The sequence below is a fragment of the Penaeus japonicus genome, unplaced genomic scaffold (genome assembly GCF_977035675.1).
Source record: "Penaeus japonicus unplaced genomic scaffold, GWHDUDI00000001_assembly GWHDUDI00000011, whole genome shotgun sequence".
NCBI classification, from domain to species: domain Eukaryota; kingdom Metazoa; phylum Arthropoda; class Malacostraca; order Decapoda; family Penaeidae; genus Penaeus; species Penaeus japonicus.
The window spans coordinates 18,945,595-18,960,076 of record NW_028234413.1 but is presented as its reverse complement, the minus strand read 5'-3'; the positions used below and the strand labels follow the sequence as shown (position 1 = coordinate 18,960,076).

The following is a 14,482-nucleotide window of genomic DNA, read 5'->3' as shown; positions in this document are numbered from 1 at the left end:
AAAAGCACATGTGTATCATTAAAATAATTACCATATAAAACAAAAAATTATTCAAAATAACCAAAACTAAAGTCATCAGTCTACTTCTCTGCCATTTTTCTTTTACAAATTTGTGCTTACCTTAAACCCATGTTTTGCATCATAGGGTTGTTTGAGGTATACAGGAGCAGGCCATGTCCATTTTGAGAACACTAGGAAGAATTTTTCAACAAGTGTGGATGCTGTAGCATTGGGATACAGCTGACATGTTCTCGCTACAAGCATAGCCCATGACACACCACCAAGATACCCAAGGACGTTACTGTATACACCATGACCTGTTGGTTATCGTAAAGGAAAATCCATTAGAATTTTTGAAAGAATAACTCTCCCTCTAATTTTATTTTATTTTTTACAACTCATTCATAATCAACAATCTACAAAATATCCTTAGGGAACTCACGTTTCGCCCACAACTTTATTGCTCGTAACGCCAATCTGAAACTCTCTCTGTTCGGGACTTGGCGCAGAATCTCATCTGTGACTCTGCAACCATTGAGACTCCTGACACACTTCTCGTCCAGGTTCTTGAGAATGCTGTCATCATTGAGGTCGACCGAGTCGTGCACCTCCTTCAATGCTAATCGAGCGAACAGCAAATCAATCTCTATGTTCTCGTATTTCATTTTGATAACTGGGACGAAGGCCTCTTCAACTGCCTATCAAGTTGTAAAAGAGAATAAACATTACTTCCTTCTTATAAGTACTAAACATAAGTCAAATACCCTAGCTAAAAGTAAAAAAAAAAAAAAACAGCAAGGCACTTCATTTAAACAAACCATCTACAAGATAAAAAGAAATCTCTTGATCCAAAATAAAATCAATTCCCATACTTACTCTCATCTCTGTCACTTCACTCTGTTCCTTAAGAAGTTCATAAAAACTTGTAAAGTAATCTTGCCGTTCAATGTGTCTTGGGGCAACGCAAAGGGCGTCAATATCAGCACCTTTCCCCGCAACACCTAAACGGTAGGAACCAAAAGTGCAGATTTTACCACCAACTGTATCTGCAATCTGAAAACAAAAAGTATGTGAATACAGTATCTGCATGAAAATATCTAAAATACAAACAAATCACTAAATAAAAATTAGGCTGCTGTTCGTATAGCAGCACCTTTCTGAAGAAGCAAAGATCAGCTTTAAGAAAGCTATATTTCATCAAGCATTTTCAAAAGCCATTTCCTCTAAAATGATTAATACAATTGCAATCAAAAATAGCCAACAGAAATGGACACAAATGCATAAACACACACTTACAAAAAAAAACAAAAAAACTACAAGTTACTTACTTGTGGGGGCATGTTCTTGACATTTATGCTTACGTCTCGAATCCAAGCTTTCACAAGATTATTCAACTTGCCTAAGACTTCAAATCTGTAATGTAAGAGAGCCACTGTTAGCAATCTCAGCTATAAAACTGAAAAGCAGTATGAGCTTCAATTCATTGGTTCAATCTAAAGATTTACCTCCAGTCTCAGCCTACTATAAAAGAAATAAATTATTAAGATTTTTTAATATTAATTTAATTCATACATTTCAAAAACTAATCATATAACATATATTCCTATATCATTAACCCACTGCGGACAGGGGACAGATTCGCTTGCCCAGTCTCCAGGATGGGTTTTATTTCAGAACGAGGCAGCTTCACACAACATACTTTGACTTTTCCCACTCACTTTCAGTCACTCATTGTAAAACTAGAGCCATTTTTGTGTTTTGTTTTTTGTGTGTTTTATTATGCTTAGAGACTTTTATGTGCCATATGACAAGCTCGATCAATGCTGCTGTTGACTAAAATTGTAGTAAAGAATCCATATTAGCTCATTATTTTCTTTATACCCAGTGTGATAGAAGCCTTGTTTTATGGGAGGACAAAATGCAACTTTTCATATTTGTGTACTGTTATGAATGAATACGAAAAATATAACCATCTATAATGAAGATAACATTAAGAGGTAGGTAAGAGGAAGGAAATTTGTGCATATGACTATGAATACCACAATTAAAGGCATCCCTATTTGCACAGGAGCACATTTTAGACACTGGGCATGGTTTGAGCCAACTTCGTTCTGCTTGCACATCCTTCATCTGTGATACTTTAGAGCAAGAGGTCTTCAACTTGCTATGTGTCATCGCTCTATAAAGATAATGCTTGCTAGATATCGTGGATGGGTGCCATTCAAGGCTCTCTCTCTTGCTGGTGCTAGAAGAAAGTGGTGCCATCTAGCTTTTGGAAGTTATGTTTTCTCAATATTACAGTAATCATAGTAATTATGACTGCAATTGTCATCAACACTCACTCCTTACTCATAGCACAATAAAATAACACAGAGATCCAAAATCCCTCAACATCATGTACATCATGACACCCGTTGTAAGGCTAAAGCTCGTGTCGTGCATGTCATGACACCCACAATGAGTTAAAACACTTCAAAAATCTTACACCACTAGCAGGCAAATTACGCTTGTGTTTGTTTCAACCTCCTTTGACTTACCTGTGATTTAGCTCCGCATCTGTTTCGAACATGCCAGCATCTCTTAAATACTCCTCAAGTTCCCTCGTATGCTCTAAGTCGGACGCCTTGGGCTTTGCCAGGCTGATTGCCGACGTCATACCTAAAGTCTTACTAGCATCCATCTTGCCTGAGGAGAGAGAGAATAAAATTTAGGATTCATTATACTATCTTAAAAGGTAACAATATCAACTACCTATGCTTAAAGGTACAAAAAAAATAATTTTTCCTTCAGTAAATTATCAAGTGTGCAATATCTATACATACTTCATGAAAAATGTTATAAAATCACACAAACCCTTTTTGTTGTAAACTGGGAGACATGAAATCCCGTTCTCAAACTCTTCTACATTTCAGATACCAAGTTTGAGTAACTTAAATAAATATCTTCTTGATGTACACATACCTCAGGTTAACATTAGATGCATTATCCAACTGTTCAAGTGCACAAACATTTAAACCATTCTATTTTTAATATATCACTCTTTCAATACCATTATCTTAATTCTAATTTAGTATGTATGTACTATATACATGTATGTATGTATGTTGATATACACGCAGTATTATATGTATGTCTATGTTTGGTAAGTGTGCAAATCATGAAGTCAGTTACTTCTCCCTACTATATAAGCTTACCCTGAACTGAGACAATCAAGATAAATATCAATTCACAAAACCATTAATTACAAGAAAATATCTGTTATTATAAAGGTACATTAAGGCATTGATTGTATCCTGTCAAAGTCTGCTAATCAGGCCTGGCCTATTGAGGCAGGCAATGGCCTGAGCACCCCTCTGCATTACTACCAAATGCTCAAAAAGAGGTTATCAACACAAGCTTATGCATATCTACAAGGAGAGTGCCTTCCTTTGGCTTCCTTTTGTTATTCTTCCTATCATTTTGTATAAACAGTTGAGAACATAATTCTAATATTGTTATGATTCAGAAGAAATTTACAACTTCTTTTGATAGCAGAATGTTCTCATCCTAAAAGTTGTTAAGAACTTAGAACTACCACTCAGGAAAGTAATAATATGACAATAGGGCTACACTTGAAACTAAATCTGAGAAAATAGATAGAAAGATAAGCTTTCTCTGTTGAACAGTGACCTAATTCTTTCAAAAATTAACCAATTCACAAATAGTATTGCACTCGCCATGCATTCATAACCTTATATCTATGATTTTCTGTCACCTGAAAATCAAAAATTTCACTGTATCTAAAAGATTCACTTAAAGCCTCCTCCTATTAAAATGCTTATACAACCAGGCCTGAATAAAATGACTCCATAATGGCACTAACAGTAAAAATAGTAACAAAAACAACATGATTTCAAACTTACAACCAAAGAGATAAAAAAGTGAAAATGTTTTAGAAAAGCAAAAGCCCATTCTGTATAATAGTTCTTTAATTGCATATCAAGAACAGATCTGAATCACCATATAAGTAATATCATGAAGCAAACACTGAAACTATGACAAATATTTATCAATAGCATGATTACACAAAACATACACAGATCACATAGCCTAACCAATTATGTTTCCACCACCAATAATCTTTAATTAGAACTGTGTAACTCAATACAAATTTTCAGTGTTGAGCTATGACATTTCTTCTCTAAATTAGTCTCAAGTAACTGATGTGAAAATATACTGATTTCCAAACAGATACATATTCTGGTCATTACCTTTATTATATATACACAAATATACTTGTTTTTATATTTCCAAAATCACAAAATATGAAATACACAGAAGACAAGTTTTAAAGATTTCTCCGTTTCTCTGTGATAAACAAAAAAACTCATTTATAATTCCTTCTCCCTACCAATTTTTCCTAATTATTTTAATATACCTAAAGCCATTTAACCCTCTCTGGACGGGTGGTACAGCATGTGTACCGCGCATTCAAAAGCCCAGTGGCCGGGCGGCACAGTATTGTGCCAGCCATTCAATTGATTTAGGCCTAATAATTCGAACGCCCCGGCAATTGGACATTCAAGGCTAGAATTCCCCCGTCGGGGATGGGTTAATGACTTCTCAAGGATGCATATTTGTTTTGCTCCCACATTACCTAAATCATATGCAAATGAGATAAAACTACATGTACTGAGCTCTGACAAGATTTTTTTCATGTATTTCTTGCAGTTTGTAATTGAGATTGCTACACTATATTAGTCAGGAAAGGGCTCATTTTAATGGTGATAGTAAAACTTCCCACAGGCCACTTACCAAGATCTCTGAAACTGTTTTTGAATGACAGAATGATGTAAAGAGAAAAAGAGCAAGTATAATAGTTACTCTACACTACCATTGTGCATCAAGTGCTCTCACAATTAACAGGTAAATGTAGATATTAGTTTTTGAATCATAATTCAAAATTCACATCTCGTCAAATCTCCTTTTACAAGTGTGTGAAAGTTTAACAAGTCTGTCACCTTGGGACACAACACTTCCCAGATCAAAAAATAACACCACAAGTTAAAATGTACATATAATGCTTGAATCATGTACTACCTCACACAAAGGATGAAAACTTCATGCTACTGCTAGCAGAACTCACTGCTAACATTTCAAAACATTTAACCCATTTGTGCCAGATGATGTGATATTAGGCCATGGGAAGATTTTGCTCTCGCCCGATGACATCCTATCACATACTGATCTCTCCTGCTAAATACATGTTTTACATTGTTATGTATGTATATACTTTTTGGAGATTCATTTGTATAGACATCTAATTATGTAAAAAATAATAAAAAAAACTCTTATCGCCCCCATTGAATCAGGTTGGTCAAAAGCTTCAGACCAGGAGAGATCTCGCACTTGCTGGCTGGAGCGCCATTAGGCAAATATAAGTCCCAGAATGAATGGGTAAACCCACTCACAACAGGCCATACATTTGTCAAGCTCTAGGAGTGTATTTCACCCACCCTACTGAAAAAAATCAAGAAAAATGCAACTACAATATGTGTAGAGAAACTTAACCCACTCTGGACGGGTGGTACAGTACTGTACCGCTCATTCAAAAGCCCAGTGGCCGGGCGGCACAGTATTGTGCCAGCCATTCAATTGATTTAGGCCTAATAATTCGAACGCCCCGGCATTGTGACATTCAAGGCTAGAATTCCCCCGTCGTGGATGGGTTAACAATGTACAATCAGTTCAGTTCAGACAGATTTGCGAAGACGTCGCTTCGCCCGGGCTATATGCACGTTAGCTATGAGTGCTGACTCATCTTATCTAATCTTATGTACAATGTGTATATACAGCAAAATTTCATGATGTGAGAGGATGTCATCTGATGTCAGAAATATTCTGATAACACGACAGCACACCATCCATCATGAATAAGTTGAGTACGGGTGTCATGACGATACCAATTAGGACTATAAGACAGCAGTCAATATGTGCATGACACAACATCGTGATCTGCTCATTGCTGAAGCACGCACACAGTCATGAAGTATTATGGCTGTAACAGCTCTAGCTTCAGAGCTACAGTGCTCCAAAGAGGACCTAAATCTATATTTTGTGAAGGATAATATTCATTAGGCTAGTCTATGCTGCTGGAGGGCAGAGAAAACACTTTCCCAGCCCCTCTATTTTTCAACTGGTGCCACCAACATTGTAGACTGCCCGTCCTGACTGCCAGTTAGGTCATTAAGTGCCCCGTCCGCAATAAAATAATTCCATTTGTGTCAAATTATTTCATTTCCTATAACTTTACCTTTAACCCATTGCAGACAGGGAGTCTAACAACCTAACTGGTCGTTGGGGCAGGCGGTATAAGACACTAGCTTCACCAGCTAAAAATTAGAGGGACGGAGAAAGGGTTTTCTCCACCCTCCAGGTAGCACAGACTAGCCCAAACAATTTTTCTCAATAAATCCATAATGAGGGTTTAGGCTGACTTTGGAACTCTGGAGCTAGCACCATTTCAGCTAAAATACTTTATGACTGTGTGCGCGCTTCAACTGTGATCAGATCCTGATGTCACAGCTTGTACACATTGATTCCTGTCTGTTAGGCTTATTCGGTGCTGAAATGTATGTCATGACACTCGTAAAAAAATGGGTTAATGCTAACAAAGAAGTATGGTGATAAAAGAGTACTGTAGATCAGACTGGCAAGTGCCTCACTTTTTGCCAAGCTCTTGGGTGGTACAAGGCTTTCCAACTGCAGGTGCAGGTATTCTAAATGCATCAAATTACAAACAGAAGTAATAAAATATTCCGAGTCTTACATATGAATGCCTGCAGAAAAAAATGCAAAAATTCATTGTGAAGGAGTTACTTTAGTATTAATATTAAATTTAATCCTAATAAACTAGTACTTCTCTGTGTCGCCTATAATAGTCAATATCAAGTCCAGTTGATAATAAATATCAACAAGACTTAGTGTGTTAGTAAAAAAAAGCTAATGGTATATTTGATGGATGTACTTTCAATAAATAACTTCGCTTCAAATCATCTTCAGACTTTCATGTACCACTAACTATAAACCAAGTCAGTATCAACAAAGTAAGCAAATACTTCAAGAACAGCCAAGCTGAAAATAAAGTAAATACTTATAACCAATAGTATATGCTAAATTCTATGTACAAAATATAGCGTGTTGCTCCTGGTATGCCATGCTAACTTCAAGCTGTTCTTTTCAACTCAAATTTGTCAGTGTTTATCCTGGTCATTACAGCATATGACAAGTTATGATAGAATATATCTCTGTGTCATATTTTGCAGTTGAATAGTAGCATTTTAGTGCAATATCCTTCAAAATGTACAGGAAAGAAAATAAACCCAGAAAGCAGTGATTTTAAGTTGGTACAGTTATATCTGAAGAGAGTATCCAAAATTTAAGTGAAAATTTTGTAGTGTTTGACATGGAATCCCTAAGCAATGGAACCATTAGTTAATAAATGGTAAATTATCTGATTATGAAAATAAGAGTTTCATACAGTCTGATATAACTTAAGCAAATCTAAGGTTAATTTTTTTACTTAACCCATTGCCAACAGGGTGCCTAACAACCTAACTGGTCGTCAAGGCAGGCGGTCTATGACACTAGCTGCAGCGGCTAAAAATTAAAGGGAAAGGGTTTTCTCGCCCTCTAGGTGGCACAGACTAACCCAAACAATATTTTTTCATAGATCCATCATAAAATACAGGTTTAGGTTGACTTTGGAACCCTGTAGCTCTGGAGCTAATGCCGTTACAGCCATAATACTCCACTGTGTGCGCTTCAACTGTGAGCAGATCCCGATGTCGCGTCATGTGCGCATTGACTCCTGTCTTTTAGGCCTAATCGGTACTGACATGTATATCATGACATCCGTACGCAATCGGTTAAACCTTTAGTTCCTCTTTAACTGCTCCCTCCTTTTCCCATCCCACATGTATAGTAGAACCATTGAAAATCAAAGTTTTTTGAGAGACACAAATCATATAAAATGTGGTATATTTCAGAATAATGCAAAGTTAAAGGGAAAAAAGATGTGGTTTTCTTCTAGTTTACTCACCCATTTGGCATTCAGTGTACACAACAATTGTCGTTGCCTGCATACCTAATGGCACTTCTGTGACAAGTCAACAAACTTCCTCTTCATATATCCTACCAGAATTGAGCTTATGTTGATTCCTTCTCTAACGATAAATCTCCTGCACACATTGTTAATGTGTATCCCATAGTAAAAGCAACAGAGCAAACATACTATTGTCTTCATGGTATGAAAACTGGGTCCAGACTATCTAATCAAAACTTTGACAAGCCTAAACAATAAGTAACAGGAATATGCCTTTTTACCCAAACAAGCACACACCAAGTAAAAAACATATCATCCATTGTCTAAAAGAAGCTACTGTATTATATTTTGAGATCAAATAGTATATAAATTTGTGATTAACCCCAAACTGCCATAAATGAAAATCAGCTAAGACTTTATTTGATTATCAATCCCATATACTACTTTCTGTAAATGGTGTAATTCTAAATCTAATAATCCTTCGAGAATTTTATTCTAATTATTCTTTGAGAATTTGAATATAATTATTCTTCAAGAATTTGAATATAATCATTGTTTCGAGACTCTGAATATAATCATTTTTCAAAAATTTGAATCCAACTTTTCTTCAAAAATCTGAATCCAATTACTCACATATGTTCTATGAATTCCATACAATACAGAGCTTTGATCATTCTTGTATACCTCCCTAGCAATTTACAGTCATACTAAAAAATCATTCCAAGAACTATCTCGTCAAAATATACGTAGTGAATGTTTACTGGTCACACCGACTGGTAAAATGGCACGGCAAAAGCCTGAAGTTGATACTATCAAGTAGTGGTATTTGAAATGAGTTCTTCTCTTGCCATCTAAAATGAAAAGAACAATAAACCAAAACCAAGATATATTAATTAAAAAAACCATCCATCTCCTATAGTTGAATACCCAAAACTAGTAATTCCATTTACCTCAAGTATACCCCCACAGTCTTCCTGAAAGAAGGGATATAGATACACGAGAAAAAATCAGCAATGATACAAAATCCAAATAACCAATATAGAAAAACTGATCACTGTAAACACAAGTTCCGATTTAAAATATCAGAAAATATGGAAATTCAAGAATATATAGGAAGACAAAGAAACATGGAACAGGTTATTCAAATCATTACACACGAATTCTAGAGAAATCGAGAAATCCAAATATCAAAAAACAAATATTCGCATTAAAATGGAATAAAAATATGGACTAGAAATACAGCAGGCGGAAATTACACCAAACATTTCACGAAACGGTAATACATATGAATCACAACCACATTATGAACATTTTCTCTTTCACTCTCACTTTCTCTCTTTCCTTTCGCCTTTCTTCGTTATCTTTACCTTATTCCTCGTTCTCTCTTTCTTTCAACGTGGAGATGGCATAAGGGAAGACCAAAAAAATAAAAGAGCAGCAAAGAAAGGCACAAACTCCGCAGATTCTCATAAAATCTTCACATAAAACACAAGAAATCCTTCTTAAAACTCGTCATATTGGGTCTCACGATCGAGGCGACACAAAACTCTTTGTTCTCACCCAAAAACTACATAAATGGAAGGGGTGGGGCAACTTAAAAGAAAGGTTTTTCCTCAGAAATGTCGGTCTAGTAAACAAAGCTTCTCAATAACAACAACAATGGCGGAGCGGCGTGTGCGGTGACGTCACGGCCTCCACGTTTTCTGTGAGCGATGTCTCCTCGAGCAGGGACTCACGCAAACGCGGTCACGGGGAGAGGGATTCCCAGTTCCTCGAGGGGGCCAGACCCTAGCCGTGTGAGGCTGTGTTTCAGGGAGTGCGAAAAATGTATATCATATTTTTTTCATAGCATTTTAATAGCATATGATGGATATAGCCACTTCATGGAGAAACAAATCGTAATAAGTTATATACGAGTCTATTTCACATCCTCGAGAAAACGACTCGATGCAATTATTGAAAATTTTACGATATCGTCTTCAGATATGGCAGTACTTCTGCCGTGGGTGCGAAAATTTATCAAGCATTTCCAAGAGGTGCGAAGCTTAGAGTTCATAGGGAATTACTGTTCTTGAAAATAATCAGAATGCATTTTCTTTCAGACCTAGATTAATTATTATTTTAACTGCAATTAGTGTTTTGGTGGTTATAAATGACACCCTCAAGTATAATTATTGCTTTAGAGTTCAACATGTTAATATCTATATACGAAAGGCAAATATATAAAAAAATTATATAAGGTAAAAAATAATGCGAAAATTTATTTGTTTCATTATCATATTCACTAAATATATTTCATATATATATATATATATATATATATATATATATATATATATATATATATATGTGTGTGTGTGTGTGTGTGTGTGTGTGTGTGTGTGTGTGTGTGCGTGTGTGTGTGTGTGTGTGTGTGTGTGTGTGTGTGTGTGTGTTGTTTATGTATATATATATATATATATATATATATATATATATATATATATATATATATATATATATATATATATATATGTATATATATATGTATATATATATATATATATATATATATATATATATATATATATATATATACATATATATATATATATATATATACATATATATTTGATATTCACCAACGTTTATCCTACCTTGAAATAACTGTGATATATTTTCTAGAGATACGACCTCAGATGACCTCGACTCTAACTAGTGAGGTCTATGAAGTGACCTGTCTCATGTCCAATACCATACGACTGCAAATGGTCTAAAACCTCAGATCGTATGGCCAATATCTCATTAGAATATGTCCTAGGAGTTATGAGTCTCCGCTGTTCTAAATTCCTAATAGTTATCAATGTTTTATGAAGTAGTAATTATGGTGACACTGATGATGATTACTTGAGTTGCATGAAACTTATTATTGTCATACTACAATTATTATCAGTATCAAGATCATCATTATAACGATCGTATTGATAATTACTGAACTGCAATCATTACAATTATTACTGGTGGCTTTGTAATCATTATCACTATTGTTACTACTATCATTACTATCATAATCATTAATTTCATCATTATTATCACTATCAATATCAATATTACTATCAATATTACTATCACTATCAATGTTACTATCATTATCACTATCACTATCAATTTTACTATCACTTTCAATTTCACTATCACTATTATCATTATCAATACTTTTATCACTATCAATATAATAATATTATCAATGCTATTATCATTATCAATACTACTATCATTATTAATGATATCATCATTATTAATAATACCAACATTATTAATGATATCATCATTGTTAATAATATTATCATTATGAATAAGAACATCCTTATTAATACTATCACCATTATTGATACTATAATCATTATCAATACTATTAACATTATCAACACTTTTATCATTATTATCATTATTATCATCTATTTTTTATCATCATGGTTATCATTATCAATACTTTTATCATTATTATCATTATTATTATCTTTTTTATCATCATAGTTATCATCATTAAAGTTATTATTATTGTTATTATTATCATGATCATTATTATTATTATTATTATTATTATTATTATTATTGTCATTATTATCATGATCATTATTATTATTATTATTATTATAACATTATTATTATTAATATTATTATCATAATCATGATTATCATTATATCATTATTTATTATATCATTGTTATCCTTATTATTGTTATTATCCTTATCATTATCATTATTATTATTATCATTATCATAACCATTGTTATCATTATTATCATTATCATAACCATTGTTATCATTATTATCATTATCATAACCATTGTTATCATTATTATCATCATTATCATCATTATCATTATTATCATTGATATTATCTTCATCGTAATTATTATCATTATTATCATTGTCATTATTACCATTGATATTATTACTATTATTGTCATTATTATCATTATTATCATTATCATCAATCATTATTCTCATCATCATGATTATTATTATCATCATCATTATTATCATTATTATCCTCTTCATTATTATCATTATATCATTATTATCATTATATCATTATTATCATTACCATAATTATTATCATCATTATCACTATTATCATCATCATCATTATTATCATTATTATCATTATTATTATTATTATCATTGTTATTATTATTATCATTATCATAATTACATTATCATCATTGTTATCATTATTATCATTATCCTTATCATTATCATTATTATTATCATAACTATCATTATTATCATTATTACCGTCATTACTTCATTATCATCATCATTATCATTACTATCATTATTATCATTATTATCATTATTATTATTATTATTATTATTATCATTATTAAATGTCATTATCATTATTATCATCATTATCATTATCATTATCATCATCATTATCATTATCATTAATATCATTATTATCATTATCATTAATATTATCATCATTATCATTATCATTAATATTATCATCATTATCATTAATATTATCATTATCATTATTATCACCATTATCATTACTATCATTGTTATCATCATTATCATTAGCATCATTATCATTGTTATCATTATTGTCATTATTATTATTATCATCATCATTTTCATTTGTATCATCATTGTTATCATTATTATCATTATAGTTATTATCATTATCATTATTATCATTTTTATCATCATTATTAATATCATTATTATCATTATCGTGATTATTATTGTCATTCTCATTATTATCAATATTATCATTGTTATCATCATTATCATCATTATCATTATTATCATTATTATCATTATTAGTACTATCATTATCATTATCATTATTATCATTATTATCATATTATTATCATTATCATTATTATCATTATCATTATATCATTATTATCATTATCTTTATTACTATCATTATTATCATTATCATTATTATCATTATTATTACTATCATTATTATCATTAGTATCCTCATTGTCATTATTATCATTTTTAGAATTATTATTACTACTATCATTACTATCATTATTATCATTAGTATCATTGTTGTTATTATCATCATTATCATTATTATGATTATCATTATTTTCATTATCATTATTGTTATCATACTCATTATTATTGTTATTATTATTGTTTTTATCATTATTATAATTATTATTGTCGTTATTATTGTCATTATCATTATCATTATAATTATCATTATTATCATTATCATTATTATCATAATCATAATTATCATTATCATATTATAACTATTATTAGTGGTATCATTATCAAAATTATTATTATCATTATTATTAGTATCATTGTAATTATTTTTATCATTATTATTAATACTACTGTCATTATTATTTTCAGTATTATTTTTATCGGTGTTTTTATTATCGTTATCATTATTATCAATATTATCATTAACATTATTATTATCGTCATTATCATTATTATCATTATAATAATTATTATCATTACTATTACTGCTATCACTGTAATCATAATCATCACAATTATAATTAACATTATTGTTCTGATTATTATAATTATTTTATCATCATTATTACTATCAATATCATTATCATAGCTATCATTTGTACATATGTACTATCAAATATAGATATAATCAAATAATTATATAAAGGTATATACATAAAATATAATATATATATACATATATATATATATATATATATATATATATATATATATATATAATAAGATTATGGAGATACAACGGTAACAAACAAAAAGCAATCTGGCAGATATCATTGACGGAACAATTGCAAGTGGTTTCATTGCAGAGGAAACTAAATGAGTCATTGATAACATGTTTATATCTGATAAGATGTATGTCATATCTTTGTTGATCATTTGCATATTTGTAAGGATTTTTTCGGCTGTTTTATGTTTTTAATGTGTTTTTCTTATGCAAGTCCGAAACATGTTTTTTTTCTGATTGTACTTTTAATACGAACAAAGTGTTGAATCGTATTGAATTGAATTGTTATTATCACTATAATCATTATCATAATAAATATCATTACTATGACTATTGTTGTTATTGTTATTATTATCATTATCATTGATATTATTATCACCATTATCCTAATCATCATTATTCTTAATATTTTAATTGTCAGTATTATTGTTATAATTTTATTATCATTGTTAACGTTTTCATCATTATTATCATTATCATTACCATTACCATTATCATTACCATTATTATTATCCTTTTACTATCAATATCATTATCATTATTACTAGTATCATTTTCATTATCATTATCATTGTAAAGATTTATTATTATTCTTATCATCGTCATTATTATCATCATTATTAGTGTTGTTATTATCATTATTACTGCCATTATTATCATCACCATTAATAATT

General features: G+C 31.2%; 1 protein-coding gene across 5 annotated transcripts in view; it reads right to left on the bottom strand.

Moving 5' to 3' along the window:
• Window positions 1-9,766, bottom strand: part of hrg (poly(A) polymerase hiiragi) — a 23,216-nt gene extending 13,450 nt beyond the window's left edge. Inside the window, exons 1-7 of one of the 5 annotated variants that reach the window (XM_086541687.1) lie at window positions 9,644-9,761; window positions 2,854-2,990; window positions 2,538-2,685; window positions 1,329-1,413; window positions 877-1,053; window positions 443-698; window positions 121-317 (exon numbers count right to left, since the gene is read on the bottom strand). In XM_086541687.1, coding sequence (XP_086397813.1) covers window positions 121-317; window positions 443-698; window positions 877-1,053; window positions 1,329-1,413; window positions 2,538-2,680 — 858 coding nt within the window. In that variant the 5' untranslated portion in view covers window positions 2,681-2,685; window positions 2,854-2,990; window positions 9,644-9,761. Of the gene's footprint in view, window positions 1-120; window positions 318-442; window positions 699-876; window positions 1,054-1,328; window positions 1,414-2,537; window positions 2,686-2,853; window positions 2,991-8,080; window positions 8,173-9,450 lie in introns of all 5 variants that reach the window. The other 4 variants (XM_086541684.1, XM_086541688.1, XM_086541685.1 and 1 more) reach the window with 4 other exon arrangements.
• Between the last annotated feature and the right edge of the window lie 4,716 nt (window positions 9,767-14,482).